At 53.0% G+C, this 17496-nt stretch overlaps 4 protein-coding genes across 4 annotated transcripts; 3 read left to right on the forward strand and 1 right to left on the reverse strand.

Moving 5' to 3' along the window:
• Nucleotides 1-195: 195 nt before the first annotated feature.
• Nucleotides 196-3322, forward strand: GT037_002668 (purine-cytosine permease fcy21; the record flags this gene model as incomplete). The annotated part of the gene is made up of 6 exons (XM_038927715.1): nucleotides 196-503; nucleotides 557-1754; nucleotides 2177-2304; nucleotides 2356-2528; nucleotides 2588-3151; nucleotides 3204-3322. The coding sequence occupies 6 exons, from the start codon at nucleotides 196-198 to the stop codon at nucleotides 3320-3322; spliced, it is 2490 nt and encodes an 829-aa protein (XP_038788993.1).
• A 594-nt stretch (nucleotides 3323-3916) lies between these two features.
• On the forward strand, nucleotides 3917-5227 carry GT037_002669 (uncharacterized protein; the record flags this gene model as incomplete). Its single annotated transcript, XM_038927716.1, has 3 exons — nucleotides 3917-3956; nucleotides 4012-4032; nucleotides 4092-5227. 3 exons carry the CDS (start codon nucleotides 3917-3919, stop codon nucleotides 5225-5227), a joined length of 1197 nt encoding a protein of 398 aa, XP_038788994.1.
• Nucleotides 5228-5424: 197 nt separating this feature from the next.
• Nucleotides 5425-12198, reverse strand: GT037_002670 (hatpase c domain-containing protein; the record flags this gene model as incomplete). The annotated part of the gene is made up of 2 exons (XM_038927717.1): nucleotides 5425-6505; nucleotides 7094-12198. The coding sequence occupies 2 exons, from the start codon at nucleotides 12196-12198 to the stop codon at nucleotides 5425-5427; spliced, it is 6186 nt and encodes a 2061-aa protein (XP_038788995.1).
• A 629-nt stretch (nucleotides 12199-12827) lies between these two features.
• On the forward strand, nucleotides 12828-17459 carry GT037_002671 (uncharacterized protein; the record flags this gene model as incomplete). Its single annotated transcript, XM_038927718.1, has 3 exons — nucleotides 12828-12993; nucleotides 13070-14133; nucleotides 14187-17459. 3 exons carry the CDS (start codon nucleotides 12828-12830, stop codon nucleotides 17457-17459), a joined length of 4503 nt encoding a protein of 1500 aa, XP_038788996.1.
• Nucleotides 17460-17496: the final 37 nt, after the last annotated feature.

Consider the following 17496-nt stretch of genomic DNA (forward strand, 5'->3'; position numbering starts at 1 on the left):
AAGCCATAGCTGGACATAGTAGCTGGATCAGCCCGGTGGGTCAATCAAGACGGCCCTGTAACCAACGTCTCGGGAATTGTTGGCAGTGGTTGCTTGCAAAAGAGCTTGACAAACCTTAGGCGCGCAATATCTCGGGGTGGAGCGGCGAAAACGTTCAGGAGCCAAGGAACCAGAACCTAGCCAAACGCAAAAGAGATGGCAGATGTGCCCGACGTAGGGGTAGCAAGTAGCAGGGCTGCTCCGCACGAAGACATCAAGCGGCCTAATCTCTCGGTCGGGGAAGTGGGAGCAGCAGTAGGGGGAGTGGAGAACTCGAGCAGCGACGATGTCACGGTGGGCAAGCAAGAAAGAGTACGAGGGTGGAGAGGGGTGCTGAGTTTTCTGGAAAAGAAAGGAGATGTTGAGCTACGAGGATGTACGCCTGTGCCGTATGAGCAACGTCTAGAGACGCAGTATTCAAAGATCTTCACGCTTTGGTTTTGCATGAGTTGCAACCCCCTGCCGTGAGTGGTCAGCCGGGGAACTCGCGCGTACATGTCAGCTAACGGGTATGCAGTGTGACTTTCGGCATGGTGGGCACCATGTCCTTTGCATTGAGTCTGCGGGACGCGGCACTGGTTATCCTTTTCTTCACGCTTGCGAGCACTGTGCCGGTGGCATACATGTGTACGTGGGGACCGAAGACGGGTATGCGACAGCTTGTCCAGGCGAGGTTTTCCTTTGGCAAGTACTTTGTTTCTCTCCTGATATTGCTCAATCTTGCTACTCTGACGGGATTCTGCGTCGTCGATAGTGTCATTGGTGGTATGGCATTGTCGGCAGTACAAGATGGAGCAACCATCAACGCAACCGTTGGTATTGTCATCATCGTCGTGTTGTCGCTGGTCATATCCTTCTGCGGTTTCGGAGTACTGCATCACTACGAACGGTGGGCGTGGATCCCAGCATTGGCGGCACTCATCATTGCTGCAGGATGTGGGGGTAAGAATCTCAGCCACCAGGTTCCAGCACCTGCTGCTACAGCATCGCAAGTTCTCTCATTCGGTGGTCTAGTGGCAAGCTTCATGCTGCCATGGGCTGCACTGGCGAGTGACTTCTCGACGTACATGCATCCCAAGGCTCCTCCGCTGCGGATCGCACTCTACACCTACACGGGCCTCGCTCTCCCAACAATCCTCTTGATGACATTGGGTGCAGCCATGGGCGGCGCTACACCAAACATGGCGTCATGGCAGGCTGGGTACGATGTCAACGCAGCGAGTGGTGTCCTGGCAGCCATGCTTCACCCTGCAGGCGGCTTTGGTCGCTTCGTCACGGTTGTGCTGGCATTCAGCATGTTGGGCAACCTGTCCGCAACAATGTACAGTGTAACACTAAACCTGCAGATGCTGCTTCCCTGGCTGTTCCGCATCCCGCGCATCTTCTTCAGCATCGTCATCACTGGAATCGTGATTGGCGTGGCTGTCGAGGCATCGAAGAGCTTTTTCCTCAACCTCGAGAACTTTATCGGAGTCATCGGGTACTGGAGTGCTGCCTTTATTGGTGTCGCTTTGACTGAACACGTGCTGTTCCGAGGGAGCAGCCTCGTGGCTTACACCGAGGATGAAGAGGCGTGGGACGAGCCGAGCAAGCTCCCGCCTGGGGTCGCGGCAATGGGCGCGTTCCTTGTATCCTTTGCTCTCATCATCCCGTGTATGGGACAGATCTGGTGGACGGGGCCCATTGCGGAGACTACGGGCGACATCGGGCTGGAGGTAGCGGTGGTGCTGTCGGCGGTGCTCTACGTACCATTGAGGATGGTCGAGAGGAGGATATTTGGGAGATGATGTCAAGATAGCAAGGACCAATCGTAAGCATTGCTGTCATGTGTGTTGTGTACTGCATCGAGTTTGGAGATTGCACGTGTTGGAGTTTGGTGAAGATTGCCGGATGCGACTAGCTCGGGGAAGTTGTTGCCTCGGTTGTATCTCTTACCCCGGAAACGCTTGGTGACGTTCACAAGCCTGCCGGAACCGCAGCTCAAATGCGGAGACACATGCCATCAGAGGAGCCCTGGAAGACGCTTCCCTTTTGACGCTGTTCCTTGCACAGTCTATTCTCTCTTTTTCCATTCCCTCTCTTGTTTTTCTCGGCTGCTCCTGCCTCTGACAAGGGCTCCATCATGTCTCAAACACAGGAAAAGGCGCAAGAGAAGCTCATCGAGTCGACTTCGTCGGTGCCCCAGAGCACGGCGGCACAGCAGAGTGACAATGTCGCGCATGCGCTGGCGGGCGCTGGAGGAGGACTGCTGTCCATGGCCTTGACGTATGCGCCATGATGACTGTTTGTCGGCGGGCTGCTAACACACGCCCCCAGCTACCCGCTCATCACCCTCTCTACCCGCGCCCAGGTCGAATCGAAGCGCGCCCAGTCGTCGACGCTCAATGCCGCGCGCCGCATCATCAAGCGCGAGGGCGTCGCAGGCCTCTACGCCGGCCTCGACTCGGCCCTCTTCGGCATCAGCGTCACAAACTTTGTCTACTACTACTGTGCGAGACACCTGCTTCTGATACGGCATGCGGTACAATGGGCGACTGACAGCAGCCAGGGTACGAATGGACCCGCTCCTTCTTCGAAAAGGCCGCGCTCAAAGCCGGTCGCGCTTCCTCCAAGCTCACAACCGTCGAGTCCATGATGGCGGGCGCCCTCGCTGGTAGCGCCACCGTCCTCATGACCAACCCCATTTGGGTGGTAAACACGCGCATGACGACGCGCAAGTCCGAGGCCTCGGACGAGTCGCTCCCAGGCGCTCCTGCAACCCCGCAGAAGGCCCCGTCGACGCTCGGCACCCTCTTCGCCCTTGTGCGCGAAGAGGGCTTTGCGCGCTTGTTCGCCGGCGTCATGCCTGCCCTGGTCTTGGTCATCAACCCCATCCTCCAATATACCGTCTTCGAGCAGCTCAAGCAGATGCTCGAGAAGAGGAGGCGCGTCACACCAAAGGACGCCTTCTACCTGGGTGCCCTGGGCAAGTTGTTGGCCACGAGCATTACCTACCCGTACATCACTGTCAAGAGTCGCATGCACGTTGCCGGCAGAGATGGGCCCAGGGAGGATATGTTGACCACCTTCAGGCGCATCATCAGGGAGGAGGGCTACACTGGCTTGTATGGAGGTACGATAGCAACTCCTGCGACGCAAATGGCATGTGTGCTAACCGCTGATAGGCATCGGACCCAAGGTCACCCAGAGTGTTATTACTGCCGCCTTCCTCTTCGCTTTCAAGGATGCGCTGTACGCCTACACTGTCCAGGCGCGCAAGAAGCTTGCCATGCGCCGTGCCTAGACGTCATCTCCAGAGTGGTCGCATTCATGGTAGGCGGTGCATATCGGGTCTCTTCGCACCGTATTTGTCATGTATGGAGCAGAGAGTTCATCTCCCAGGCGGGATTTCATATGCGAGTGCCATAAAAGTCGTACACGTGCATCAGACGACGTGCACGACTAAGATGCATTCTTGAACGCGAGGCCTAGCCAAGGAAATCGCTCGTGAGCATGGAAAATGTATATACCCAGAATTTCACCCGTCTTTTAGCTTGGGTTGGGCTTGTTCTGCTCACGATTGCAACCATGTATAACGAGGAAACCTCTTTGTTGTTGTTGAAGGATGGGCGGATAGGATCCCGTCTCTCCGCTAGTCGTGTCGTCAGGCCCATCTCACGTCTACACAGCCGCTGCGGGGTATTCTAATCGAAAGGTTGTCAACACGCCCACCACTGATGTTACGCATGTACCTGCAGCATCGACACAAGCCAGGGCGTAGTGGACATGGCATGGGCTCGGCACGTCTGTACAGCAATTATGATAAGAATGCAGGGCGTCTGTTCTCATTCGTATTCCTTTTCCCCTTCCATATCCTCCAGTATATTTCTCTGTCAAGATGAGTTCTGAACCGTTTACCCTGAGGTGGGGCATCTTGGGTATGCATTGTTACCCCTAACGCCAGAGAACAAGCATGCTAATCCCAATAAATAGGCTGCGGAGGCATAGCAACGAGTAATATTTTCTCCCCTTGTTTTCCAACACATACCATTGCTTCCTAACACCCCACCTAGCATTCACAAAAGACCTCCTCATCGACCCTCGAACCCGTGACGCATCCGATATCCGGCATGTCGTTGTCGCAGCCGCGACTTCAACATCCGCACAACGAGCCCAGGACTTTTGCACCAATGTCGGTGTACCGCCCAACACGGCAAAAGCATATGGCTCTTACAAGGAACTCGTTGAAGACCCAGATGTAGACATCGTCTATGTAGCTACTCCTCACTCCCACCACTACCAACACGCCCGCCTCGTCCTGGCAGCAGGCAAACACGTCTTGATAGAGAAGCCCATCACCGTCACCGCCGAGCAATGTAAAGAGTTACGGAGATTGGCACGGGAAAAGAAGAGGTTCATGATGGAAGCTGTCTGGACAAGGTTTTTCCCGCTGAGCAGGGAGGTATGCTCCATCATCCAGTCTGGCCGCCTCGGTACCATAACCCGCGTCTTTGCCGACTTTAGCTTCTGGAACGATGTCGAAAAGGAGTTTGGCAAGGAGCATCGCATGATCAATCCCGAGTTGGCGGGTGGTGCGTTGTTGGATCTGGGCATTTATAGTCTGACCTGGGTGTTTATGGCTTGTTATTATTGCCAGCAGTCGGGAAGGAAAGATGGGCATGGGAAGACGATGAATAAGGAGGAACCGGTTGTCGTGTCTGCGGTTAGTAAAGGGGAGACGGGTGTCGATGAGACGACGACGGTGTTGTTGCATTGGAAAGGGACGGGTGCGCAGGCCGTGGCGGGCACAAGTATCAGGGTTGCTACGACGCCTAATGCGGAACATGTCGGTGGGGATGCGGTCAGGATCCAGGGTACGCTGGGCGATTTGACGGTGAATTATGCGCCGAGGCCTAGGACGTATACGCTTATCCCTGCGGCTAATGAGAAGAGAGGTCGGCCGGCGGATTTCGAGTACGAGGTTGTGGATAAGTTCAAAGACATACCTGGAGGGGGACACGGTATGTTCTGGGAGGCGGATGAGTGTGCAAGGTGTGTGAGGGATGGGAAGATGGAGAGCGAGATTTGTGGACTCGAGGAGACGGAGGTGCTCATGAGGGTTATGGACCAGGTTAGGAAGAATGGGGGTGTGTTGTATCCAGAGAGGATTAGCAGTTTGGAGTATCCGCTTGAAGGATTTGGGATCTGAGATATGTGGGAGGATGTGTGGGGTTAGATTCACAAGGGGGTAATGCATAGGGTAAATCTTTTGTATTCGGTATTGTGACCAGCAGTCTAGCTGGGACCTGAGGTCACGACTTTCTCCAGCCTATACGTACCGCCATATCATCACTTTTGATCAGGGTGCAGACACCTTTATGCCTCTTAACCCAGTACCGAAGCATTCTAAGCCCTCAGTGTAAGAAGGGTACTATGTACAACCTCTGTCACAGCGGTGGCCTCAGCACCACGTCCTAACTTCGAGAAGCACTCATGTCCCCAGCGACAACCAGGACCACACACACCGCTCGGACAACCATAGTGAGAAGTGGTCGTGGTAGGAGCTGGTGTAGTAGCTGCGCCGACAGGGGGCCAAGGCGAAGGTGGGCAACCAGGCTCGTTCCTTCCGGGGATGCATATATGGCAGTCGATACCAGTACGGCCTGGAAAACAGGATGTAGACATATCCTGGCGTGCCTCGACGGCGTTGGCTGAAGGCGGGTGGATTATGATTGGAAAACATCCGGGACCGAATTTGCCGGGCTCGCAGCGAGCAGCTACAGCGGTAGACTCGGCCTCGCGTGCATCGATAGCGTCAGCTACCGGATGTGTGATAATCGGGAAACATCCTGGGCCGAACTTTCCAGGCTCGCAACGAGGAGCTACGACAGCCGTAGCTTCAGCCTCCCTAGCAACGCGACGCTGAGACCGTCCACCCAAGTCTTGTGATGTAGCCCTAGCTGCGATGGACTGGCTGCGGGTCCTCGTCCATGTCTGCTTGGGTGCGTTTGTCTGCCTTGCCGCACGAGCGACACCGCGTCCGGGCTGAGTACGGCCACCACCGAAGTCTGGGTACGAAATCGTACGTGTTCCATCAGGAAAGCAGAGATGTATGTCGGGAGCATAGGGCCGAGTATAGTGAGTGGAGTGGCAGCCGCACTCGTATGAGGTAGAGCAGGTGGGTGTAGCCTTGTCAGGACCGCATTGAATGTGGGTGGAAATGGGAGGAAGATACTCGGTGATATCGACGTGAGTGTCGGTGATGCTTGTACAAGTCGAGGATGGGGCATCTTGGCGATGGTACTTGGTGATGGTGCGGGTGAGATCACTCGAGTCGGTAGTCGGAGCAGTGTAGCCGTTGGAGTTGGTCGGTGTGCCAGCAGTACAGACAACGCAGCTGACAGAAGTGACCGTGGTTTGGAACTGTCCGACGGTGAGGGCAGCGAAGCCGAGGGCCATCGTGGAGACAGTGGTGAACCTCATCTTGCTGTGTGTAAGTTAGTACCAGATCATTGGAGTAAGCGCATGCTTTGCGGGTTACCTGTAATCGCAGCTTCCAAGTTCTTTTGGAAAGCAAGGAATAAAGTTGAGTAGAGTGTGGAGGAGGAGGGTGGAAGATGGAGAGAAGCAGTAGGAGAGATTGTTTATATGTCCGACTACGCTGCAGTGAAGGTACGCTGTCAGAGTGGAGTCTTATTGACCGGTGTTTGTGACGGACTTTACCTTGAGATAACGAGCCGGTAAAACAGTCGAGGTGAGCGGTTTACGGATATCGAGTGGGGCCTTGGGCGTCGAGGCAACCGTTTGCAGGGAGATCACAGTAAACGTGAATACCGAGCTTGCGGTGTAGTGACGTGATGGACGTGATGGGTAGACAAGAGGGAGTGATATGACTTTACATGCAGTCAAATGGAAATGAATAGAACTTATACTCTAGAGATAATGATAATACAATGCTGCTGAGACGCCGATGTCTATCACTCTACCGATGCGATGTTCAGACAAAAAAGATCCCGTCTATATCAAAAGACCATGTGTAAAGTTGGGTAATGCGGCGCGATACTGTTGACTATACTCGATGATAATCTGCTGCTGGTACCAACTATGGCGCGCATTGTGGTCGGCCACGAGGTTGTGTGCGAGCTCGTGGCAGTACGTGCAAAACCAACTGTCCAGCGCCCTCAGCTTTCCTTCCTTGGTCTGACAGCCATCGCTGTGTAGAGCAATGAACCAAGCCAGATTGAAGAACAGACTACCGTTCATGTTGAAGGCCACTGTGTTCGACTTCTTATCGAGGAAGATGTTCACTGCGGCTGGATTGACGCTAAAGATCGAGGTAAGACCGAAAATGAGTGGTAGAAATGCTTGCAGGTGAGATTGCAAATCGGTGAGCGGCGCAGTCTCGTCGCGACCGTAGTAGATATCGACATGTCGACCGGAGAAGGGTACGGAAAAGGCTTTGTGCAAGTTCTCCCATTGCTCGCCATTACAGTAACCTCCTCGGTCAAGCTCTGTCGGGTCTTGGTGATGCTTTGTGTTGATATTGTCCATACCGGTAGGTCGACATTCCTTGATAGCATTCTGGATGTTCGATTTCGTAGCTTGAATGTCGCGGCTGATCTGAGGCCCGTCTGTGCCACGCGTGCCTTCACGCGGTGTGCTTGGTGCATTCTTGAACCCAAGCTTCTTTGCCCAGTTGTTGATGAGGCCCTGATCCTCCTCCGGTTGACGGCCGCGGTTGGCGATTTCCATGCCGGTGTCTGGACTACCAAACGCACCAGGCATCTCTTTGGCCTTCTCTGGCGTCTCGGGTGGAACGTTCTCTCTGTCCTCATGCTTTCCATGACCAGACTTGGCTCTTTCAACGGCTCGCTGCTGCTCTTCTTCTTCACGTTCTTGTTCGGCCTGTTTGGCGATGCGTGCCTCATGCTCTTTCCTTCGTAGGATACGCTCGACATTGATACCCTTTTGCTGCAGTCGGCGCAAAGGCTCAGTCAAGATGCGCTCAAGCGCGATCGCATCGTTGCGTTTCGGCCGCGATACCAGCAATCTGACTAGTTCGCTAGACACCTCATAGAGATCGTATTTCGGTGTGATACTCAGCACGTATCCTGTACCACGCACCTTGATGATCACAGCAGATTTTCGTGAAGATGTCGCAACGTTGCGTTCTGCTAGTGAGTAGCGGATGGATATATCTGACACACATTGGACCGTCAAGTTAGAACCCAGCCATTTGGCGTCGTGTCTGATAGCCTTTGATGAAGCATCTCGTTCGTACTCGTGGAGGAAGAGACGCACACGTTCCAGGATGTCTCTTCGAAGATCTTGGGCGGGTGCCTGGTCGCGTGCCACTGTGCCGATGCGTTGATCGGTCTTGACTAGCTCTGAGACCTTCTGAACACCGAAACGGGCGTAAAATTCCTCGAGGAGTTCTTCCTGCGGGGCTGCGATGATGAAGTCACGAAATCTCGTCATATAGTTGACGTTGTCGATGATCACGATCTCGCCAGCCTTATTGAGAGACCATTCACGATGGACATTGTCTTCGTCAAGGTCATCCATCTCTTCGTCACCAGCATCGGCGACCTTTTTGGTGTCCTCTTTGATATCGCGGTAGCCGAGAAGTAGCCTTGAAGCCACGAGTGCTTTGACCAGCTCCTTATCCTTCCAAAGATTTGCCGCATGCTCGGCCAGCTTTCTGAGGAGATCGAGATATTTCTCCTGGCCGATGGTATTGAGGAAGCGAGCAGGGTTCTTAGCTAGGAGATATGCAAGATCATGCGTAGTAGGCTCATGCTTCGCACCGACCTTAAGAAGGAAGACTGTGGCTTCCGCACCATAGTGAACGTAATCAAGGATACCACGATACTCTTGATCACGACCAACAAAGACATGCTCGGGTGGATCGTAGTGATGAATGCGCATCTCAGTTTTGCCGGTTTGATTCTTCGATCTATCCTCAAAACCACTGCAAGTAGGATCGAGGTAGTATTTCCTGAAGATTGGTACGATGTTGGAAGTCGCAATATTCTGTATGAGACCTTTGTATTGATCAAGCTCAGATCCACGCGAAGCAAGGTAAGCAAACTGCATTTCTGCATCAAGCTTGGTCTTGGGTGGTGTCTTCATGAGATACTGAACACATGGGCCTATGCTTGGATCACGCTGGACCGCCAGCTTCTCGGCATGACTGCGAAGGTCGCTTCGTAGGATAGGAAATCCTAGGCAGGCTGCATGCTCATTAGTGTAGCATTGGAAAGGGCCTACTAATGCCGGAAAAGGAGCCTGTTCGGTTGGCAAGATCGGGAGGGTCAAGGCAGCAAACTTCTGGTGCTCTACGGCGTAGTTGTTCTTGTAGTAGTTTGTCAAGAAGTATTCCATCGCACGCGTGTAGAGCTGGAGATCTTTGGCTTGACCAGCGCGATGGAGAACGTTTGCGATCGTGATTGAATCTGGCCATTGTCGTAGTCCGAGACGCAAGAGTAGTACACCTTCCCGGGTAGTAGGCTTGAACTCGAACGGCAGGTTGATCTGAGTTAAACCCAGAGCTACAATAGCCGGGTCAGGAGCATATAGATCCGAGGCCTTGAATTGCTCGCCCGGCTTTACTAAAGCACCGTTTCCCGGCAAAAACGCTGTCTGTTGTAGGCGATTGAGATCCTTCGCAGGAATCTCGTTGATGACGGATGCGAAGTAGCGAATAAGGTCAACGTGATTCCAGGTCGGCTTCTCAGACTTCTCAGACTGCTGCGCGTCACGGCTGCGCATTCTATCAAACACCATGGGGAGATCGATAGTCTTTCGTACCCCCAGCGCTAAAAGGAACTTCTCCTTGGAGCCTGGGAATGGCGTGACGGTCGGCAGGTCGTCGAAAAGCTTGACAGTAGGGAAGTATGACTCAGCTGGTCGCCGCATGCCCATCTTTGTTGGCAAGATCGTGTGAGGAGTCAAGATCTTGACGACTGTTTCCTTGGAAGTTCCATCCAATTGTTCCCAGCACTTGGAAGTCAACGTCAGTACAGAAAGCGCCAGATTCTCGTCCTTGGTGAAATCGTCCAGTTGTGGGCGTGTCGTCATATGCCGGAGCCAACGAACCATCGACAGCTCCACCCAACCAAAAAGCTGCAGTTGTTTCATCGACATGCCTCTTGTGAAAGCGAAAGGTATCGTATCTGGCGGGAGGGGCAGATGCGCACCAATGCGTGCTGGGTTTACGAATGTACTGATGTCACCCAAGGCGAGAATCCTTCCAGAGTTCTTCTCTGGCTGAACATCGATATTGGCGACGGTATTCTCGAATAGACTGCGAGAGCCGGGAACGTCAATCTCACCACTTTCCAGCTTAGCTCCGCACCACTTGAGAAACTCGGAAAGCTCTTCCTCGTTCAGAGCCCGTGACTCAAGGCCCTGGCGAATGTCCTGCATAGTGAGCTCTGTGATGAAACCGCGATTGTGTAAGTTGAGCATGAAGTCAACTGCTCCATTCGCTAGCTCTTGGGGAACCATAGGAACCTCGTTAAGGAAGCTCAATGTTTCTGCTGGCATACGCACGCGCTTACTTGGCAAGAATCCTTTAGTCGAGAGGATGTCAATCGATCGGTCCTTGGAACAATTCCAGAAAGCCTCGTCGATCTTGTCACCGAGAGCTGTGGATGGATGTGATGATTTGGATGTGTATTGTTTGAACACGTACGCAGTCTTCGCGATCAAAGTCTCCATAGATTCCTTGCCAAATTGAGTTTGTAACGCTGCCAGCTCTGCTGCGTAGGTGATGCGACACGCCAACCCTGCAACGCGCAGCAGCTCGATGTTCCAGGTAGAGATGTAGCGAGCATTCATATCCACATTCTCTCGCTCCACCGTAGGAATGAGCGATGGTGCCGAGATGTGAGCAAGATAACCCGTCGTCTGAGCGGTAGGAAAGCCGATGAAGATCCGTCCAGACTTGGTTGGGAGGACTTCTGCGAAGATCTTGTCGGCAAGCGCAGCTGAACTTCCGGAGCCTGTTGCCAGAGTGGCTGATGGGTCCTGATACGGACTCGTCAAAAGAGCGATTCTGATCGTCTTGGGTGGTGATTTCTTAGTCGCTCGCTCAATCTCTCTAGTAAAAGTTTGCGAGACTTTTGTAGCCGCAACCACAGTACACACTTGTAGGAAGATCGTGCCTGTTGAGTCGCCTGCTATTTCTTCGTTGGAAATGATCTTCTCCGGCGTAGGCTTGACACTTTTCGTGGGAGGCGGAGGTGCGGATGCAAACTTTGAGAAGAAGCTTCGGAGCGAAGTACCAGCGTTGCGAACTTCTTGCTGTACGAGGTCTGCCGCCTTCTTTGGGGGCAACTGAGCAGTGGCAATGACGTTCATCCAAGCAGCGTCGATTTGAGAGTGCTGTTGAGTAACGTCAGTCACTCGCATCAATCCACCTTCGGTCTCTGTCTTCAGTCCATTGGGCACGCGGACAGCGTCCGGAGGTGATATCTTCTTGGTGAACGACGCGACGACATAATCGTCAACATGAAGCTCGATGCTCTGTAAGCCGACAAACGTGAGACTAGTTGCCAAGAACTGACAAAGAGTGGGCAAGTTCGGTAGCTTCGACGGATTGTACGACGGGGATGCAGGATTTGCTTGTCGGTATTCAAGCATGAAAATAGTGTCCCTCGTATCGTGTTCAGCCGGTACAGGGGCGGCCTTGGTGGAAAGCATGTTACCCTTCCAGTAAAACGCCATAGTCCTGTCTCCCGAAACTACAAAAGGCTCATCGCAGTCGGCAAACACGCTGTAGAACCCAACGCCGAAAGCACCAATCTTGGTTTCGTCTGGATTACCGTCCGCAATACTTTTTAAACGACTCCAATCTGCGGGTGTAAATGGCTGACCGTTGTTGCTTACAACGAGTCGCTTGAGTGTGTGATTTTGAATGATATGCTTCAGTAGAACGGGGTCCTCGGCGGCCTGTGGTGTGGGCACAGTCAGAGATGGGTCCGTCTCGAACTTAATGATGACTTGGTCTGCTTTCGCATCTGCCGCATTCTGTATCAACTCTCGTAATGTTGTATGTTCGCTAGAGTAACGCGCAAGGACCTTGTCGATCAACGCCCGAGTGTTGACCGTGACCTCACTATCGAAGCCATCGGCCATCGTTTGGTTGCGCAGCCGCGCAAAATCAATCGCAGCCATCTTGTAAAGACTACGAGAAGATGCCTAATAGAGTACCGTTGATGTTTGAAGCCAGAGTGGCAATAGTTGTGCTGCAATCTCGGAGTTAAGCGCAGCAAGACTGTATGCGAAGGAAGAGTAAGTGCTTCAAGTGCGTAAATTTCTTCTCAATATCCCCCCTGGTGCCGTGTGAAATATGTCCGGATTGTGGTTGAAGTTGTAATGTGATTGTGCTGGTTGTACTAAGTGTCCTGGTAAGAAGTGGGCGGCGGTGGCAAAGCCAGGAGGACGAGCCAGACCGTCGAATATTCTTGCGCAGCAAAAACCAAACTCCTGAATATGCTCACGCTATGCAAAACGTAGGAAACATATCAAAGACAGCAGCGCAGCCTGGTGGAAGGCGAAGGGTTGTCGGTGAGATGTCGTGTTTCGTGTGGCACTTGATGTTGCAGACACCGGCGCAGGGGCCAACGACGGAAGTGGTTTAGCCCGGATCGGGCCTTGCCACGAGGGCCGAAGCTTGAGGATCGCCAACCGTTTCACCGTCCACCGTATTCCACGCATCATGCAAGCGCCCGCCAGCACGACGTTATCCTCTTGAACCAGTATATTGTATTTGGCCGGCAGGTCTCCAGTCTCCAGATGTTGCGATGGCAGTCGATCCTCTGTCCCCGATCGCGCCTGCGCGCATTAGGGCCTTGCTTCTCCCCGTGGGTCGCATCAAGCGTTCGCGCTTCATAGCCTTTGTCGACCTCTTGCAGCAAGAGTCATTGGTTCGATTGGGCGACATTAGCCCTGATCCACGACCTGACCGGAGTACGAGCCCTCGTGATCCAGCTTAGTCCTGATGTTTACTGATCTTGGCGACGAATAGATATGTTTTCTCCTTTAGCGTGGCCTGACGGAACTCTACTTTATGACTTGTCAACTTCTATGCCATCGGCCTCTCATCTATCTCTTTCGCCGTTTGAGCAGTTCAGAGAGCCCCTACTTGTCATTGGAATCGGAGACGCGTCCGAGTATGCCTGGCTACAGCCGTCACGTGCGACTGAAGGGACACCAAGTCCGACATTTGAGGATCCCCCAGTCGGCGATGATGAAGCGAACGCTATCCAGTTCGGCATCGATGATCTCAGAGAACAGTTTCCCAGGGCGTATCTTCACAGCATCATGATGTTTGATTCAACAACCCAATCTCGACATCCACGTCTACCTCAAGAAACCCTCCTGATCCCGCCAAAATCACATTTAAAGACCACTACGATGAAGACCTTCATGTGCGATCTTACTGCAACCTTATTGGCAGAGATGACAACCTTGGCGAAGTCTATACAAGCTCTTCCTACACTGGTCTCGCCTGCTTCTCAGAATGGAGCAGCGGAGGCCACACCCAGCTGGGCTGCAGCCGACTCCACTTCGCAATTCGCGCGTCGCAATTCGCAGACGCCGACCGCCAGCAGACCAGAGTCGCCCGTAAACAATGCACTGAAGGATAGCCACCGAATGTCAATGCCCGTATTGTCATCAAACTCCGGGGGGCCGTTGTCCACAGAGGATCCGAGAACTGCTTCTTCGAGTGCGCAAGGTACACGTACACCACCAACAACATTTGATGAGATATCAGGCATCAACGCAGCCAACACGCTGCATCAAACGAATAGTGACTCTAGTAGACCTAGCACTGCAACCAAGAAGACTGCGGCAGACCGCGTCTCAATCCATGGCTTCGGTTCTGGTGGGGTTGGCGAGAGGGCCAGGAACAAGGGACGCGGTCGTATCGGAATCGTGATCGGTACATTATACATGTGTGCGGGGCAGTGGGTTGAGGCAGTACGAGAGCTCACAGAAGGCGCGACTAGAGCCCGGGCCCTAAGCGATCATCTATGGCATGCCAAAGCTCTCGAGCATATCATGGTGTGCATGCTTCTCTTCGCTTGGTCCGGCATGGAGTTCCAGGTTCGTTCTCCCTTGGCACAAACGTTATTGCAACTGCTCACCAGCTCTCACAGATACCTGAAGTCTGCTATCCAGCTGGTGGAGGCATCACACCAACGCATACGCCATCTAACAGTGCCTCCGACGTCTCAACCCCAGCTAAACCCCAGAAACACGACAACTCATTGGACGCCCTCAATTCGCTGCTGCCAGACATGGTCAGCATGATACTGAACCTCTATACGCGCGCGGCCAACTTTGCTGGAGAATCTTTGCCGCCTCTTGCGTTCTCGGAATGTGTGATACGATTTTCGAAGTTATTGGCTGCAATCAATCTGTCCGCAGGCTTTCTCGACGACGACGCATTACGACACCTTGTACAGAACGTACCGTACAAGCAAAAGGCGCGGCTTTCAGTTCCGAGGCTTAGTGTACATCCCACGCGCAACGATATTGCTTCCATGTTATTCCGCGCATTACCTGGGCCTGTAGAAAGCTCAGGAATGAACCCTACGGACCGCGTTGTAGTACTGGCTGGTGTTGCTTCGATTTTGTCATCATTGGGATTGCAACGGAAGAAGGCCATCGTCATGAAGGAGTTCATCACATCTCTCGTTCCTGGCTTGATCCAGGCCCGTAAAGTGGGAGCCGCTGAGATGGGAGTTCACCCGGCTGCTGGTCTTGCCGCTCTGAACATCGCAAATGGTGGCACTTCGGGAACTGGCGCCCTCAACTTGGGCGAAGGCGAGGTCGAGCAAGGTATCGGTGAATTTTTGGGTCTACTAGGCCGAATATACGGGATACCAAATTCGAAGGGAAACATGCCCGACATCACTGTATCCAGCCAGAGGAGCGAGAACGCGGAAAGTGCTGCGGACAGCATTGCTAGTCAACGTGTAGTCGACGCTATTCTGGCAATCTCTTCGTTACGAACTTTCGGCAGTCTAAGCCTCAAGCTGGAGATATTGCGAACATGTCTGAGTTTCTGCGAAGCGTTGCCAGATTTCAATGGCGTTCTCCATTTTACTGCCCTCTTACTGCGGGTTGCAGGCCCGGGTACGGCGCCCAGGCCCAACAGCACCGACGTATTCGTATCTCTTGCACGAGATGAACAGATCCGGCTCTACTCGAACATCTCGAGAACAGTCACAGCTGCGAAGAAGCTTGGGCTACAGCATGTAGAAACAGAATATTGGGACGACTTTCTCGTCCGCGGGTTGTTTATACTCGAGGAAATGGAACCTCTGCGGCTAACTCAGAGGCAAGGTACGGAACTAAAATCAGATAGCCAAGGAAAAGATGGCCCATTCCTCCACAATGCGTGGTTAAAGAAGCCACAAACGAACGCTGCGCAAACAGTTCTAGTTGCTAACGAGCACTATCGCTTTGTCATTGCCATGCAGAACCCATACGAGTTCGAGCTTGGGGTAGAATCGTTGAAGATTGCGGCTGAAGGTGTGGAGTTTGTTGCACTAGAGGAGCACTTCCTGCTTGGTCCTTACAGAACTCAAAAGTTCCAGATCACAGGAACAGCGCAATCCTCAGGGTCATTGAAGATCATCGGTTGCTATGTCAAGCTCATCGGATGTCGAGAGCGACTTTTCCCTATATTCCCTGAACCATGGAAGCCGAAAAGAGAAGCAAAGATGAAGCGCATGGGTCTCAAGGCCTGTCTAGGCGCTCCAGCATCACGGCCCTCAACAGCTATTGCGCCATCGATCGACCATAGAGCAACGTTCCAGCCGAAGCCGGAGTCATTGACATTTTCTGTAATACCAGATCAGCCTGTCCTTGTTATCACCAAAGTGTCTTTACCACAGTCAGCGGTCATGGTGCTTGAAGGCGAAAGAAAACGTTTTACCGTTACTGTCAAGAACACCTCAGCTGTAACAACTGTCGACTTCGTTCACATCTCTTTTCAGGATACCGCGACTACTGCAATACAAGCGGCGACGTCCAACAAAGACTTGCCCGCAGCTGAACTGCACGAATTAGAGGTTCAGCTTGCCCATCATCCTTCATTACGTTGGTGTAAGAATGAGACCGAAGAATCGCCGAGCATCAAGCCGGGCGCCGAAGCAGAATTTACTATTGAGGTTATCGGCCGGACAAGACTGACGGATGCTACCATCCAGATCGACTACGCTAACCTTGGAAAGCGAAGGTCTGAAGTTGAGGAACACTTCTTTACCCGTCAGGTGTCGGCGCCCATATCCATCACGGTGAATGCAAGTGTGCAGCTTCAGCGCCCAGACATAGTACCCCTATCCGGCAACATCGGCTGGTCTGACACCGTATCGTCGGGTTCGCAAGCTCAAGCTGACCAGGAGTCATCAATTACCCCGGCATCTGGGAAAGCTGACAGTCATCTTCGGTCTTTCATGAACCAGAAGCAAAGCCACGAGAATGACGAAGAGCACTGCATGCTCCTTCTAGATCTAAGAAACTCATGGCCGAACCCATTGTCGATAACTCTCCAAGCCCGAAAGCCTATGCTCGATGGCAACTACAGCGACGAGTCCTGGAACGAGGCGCTTGGTGTCAATGAAATCATACAGCCAGGACATGTCAGTAGGATCGTCATGATTCTTCCAAAGGTTTATCTGCAAGACCCACACGCCGCTGTGCCATCCCTGAACCCCGCCAATCAACGTCAGTTTGTCGTAAGCACGAGCAAAATCTCCCCTGAAACCGAACGCGCGAGCAGGGAAGCTTTCTGGTACCGTGAAGAGCTACTCAAGATTGTGCGAGGAACGTGGACAGAAGACGGCAATGGACGTCATGGTGAACTAGAATTGCGCGGCATTCGTTTGACACCGCGCATGGTTGAAGCCATCAAACTCGAGGATCTTGCCATCACTACGACCATCATCGCGGACTATTCCACAGCAGATGGTGAAAATGCTGTACGACAGATTGGTCGCGCAAAGTTCAACGTGCCAATCGATGACTTTCTCACAATGAAGACGTCCGTCCGTAACCGAAGTCCGCGTCCCATCTCGCCTATACTAAGACTGCAGCCACATGTTGCTGGCCTTCCACACAACATCGCGTTGGATCTCGACAAACGCCTCTCATGGACAGGAGTACTGCAACGCAAGCTACCGATCATACAACCCGGAGAGATTGTGAAGTCTGAGCTTGGTATCGTTGCGCTATGCGGTGGTACGTATGAGATTGGTGCTACGGTCGACGAAGCAGAGTTCATCAAGGCCGGTGGTGGAGATGAGGACCAAAAAGCGAATGTCGACACCCAAACTTTGCTGCAGGGGGGCAATGTCTTGGGTGAACCGAAGCTACGGACTTGGTACATGAGAGAACCTTGTACCATCATTGCGAGGACATGATATGGAGACGAGCAAAGTAGCTGAATGATATAGATAT

This window comes from Alternaria burnsii (genome assembly GCF_013036055.1).
Source record: "Alternaria burnsii strain CBS107.38 chromosome Unknown 746, whole genome shotgun sequence".
Classification (NCBI taxonomy): Eukaryota; Fungi; Ascomycota; class Dothideomycetes; order Pleosporales; family Pleosporaceae; genus Alternaria; species Alternaria burnsii.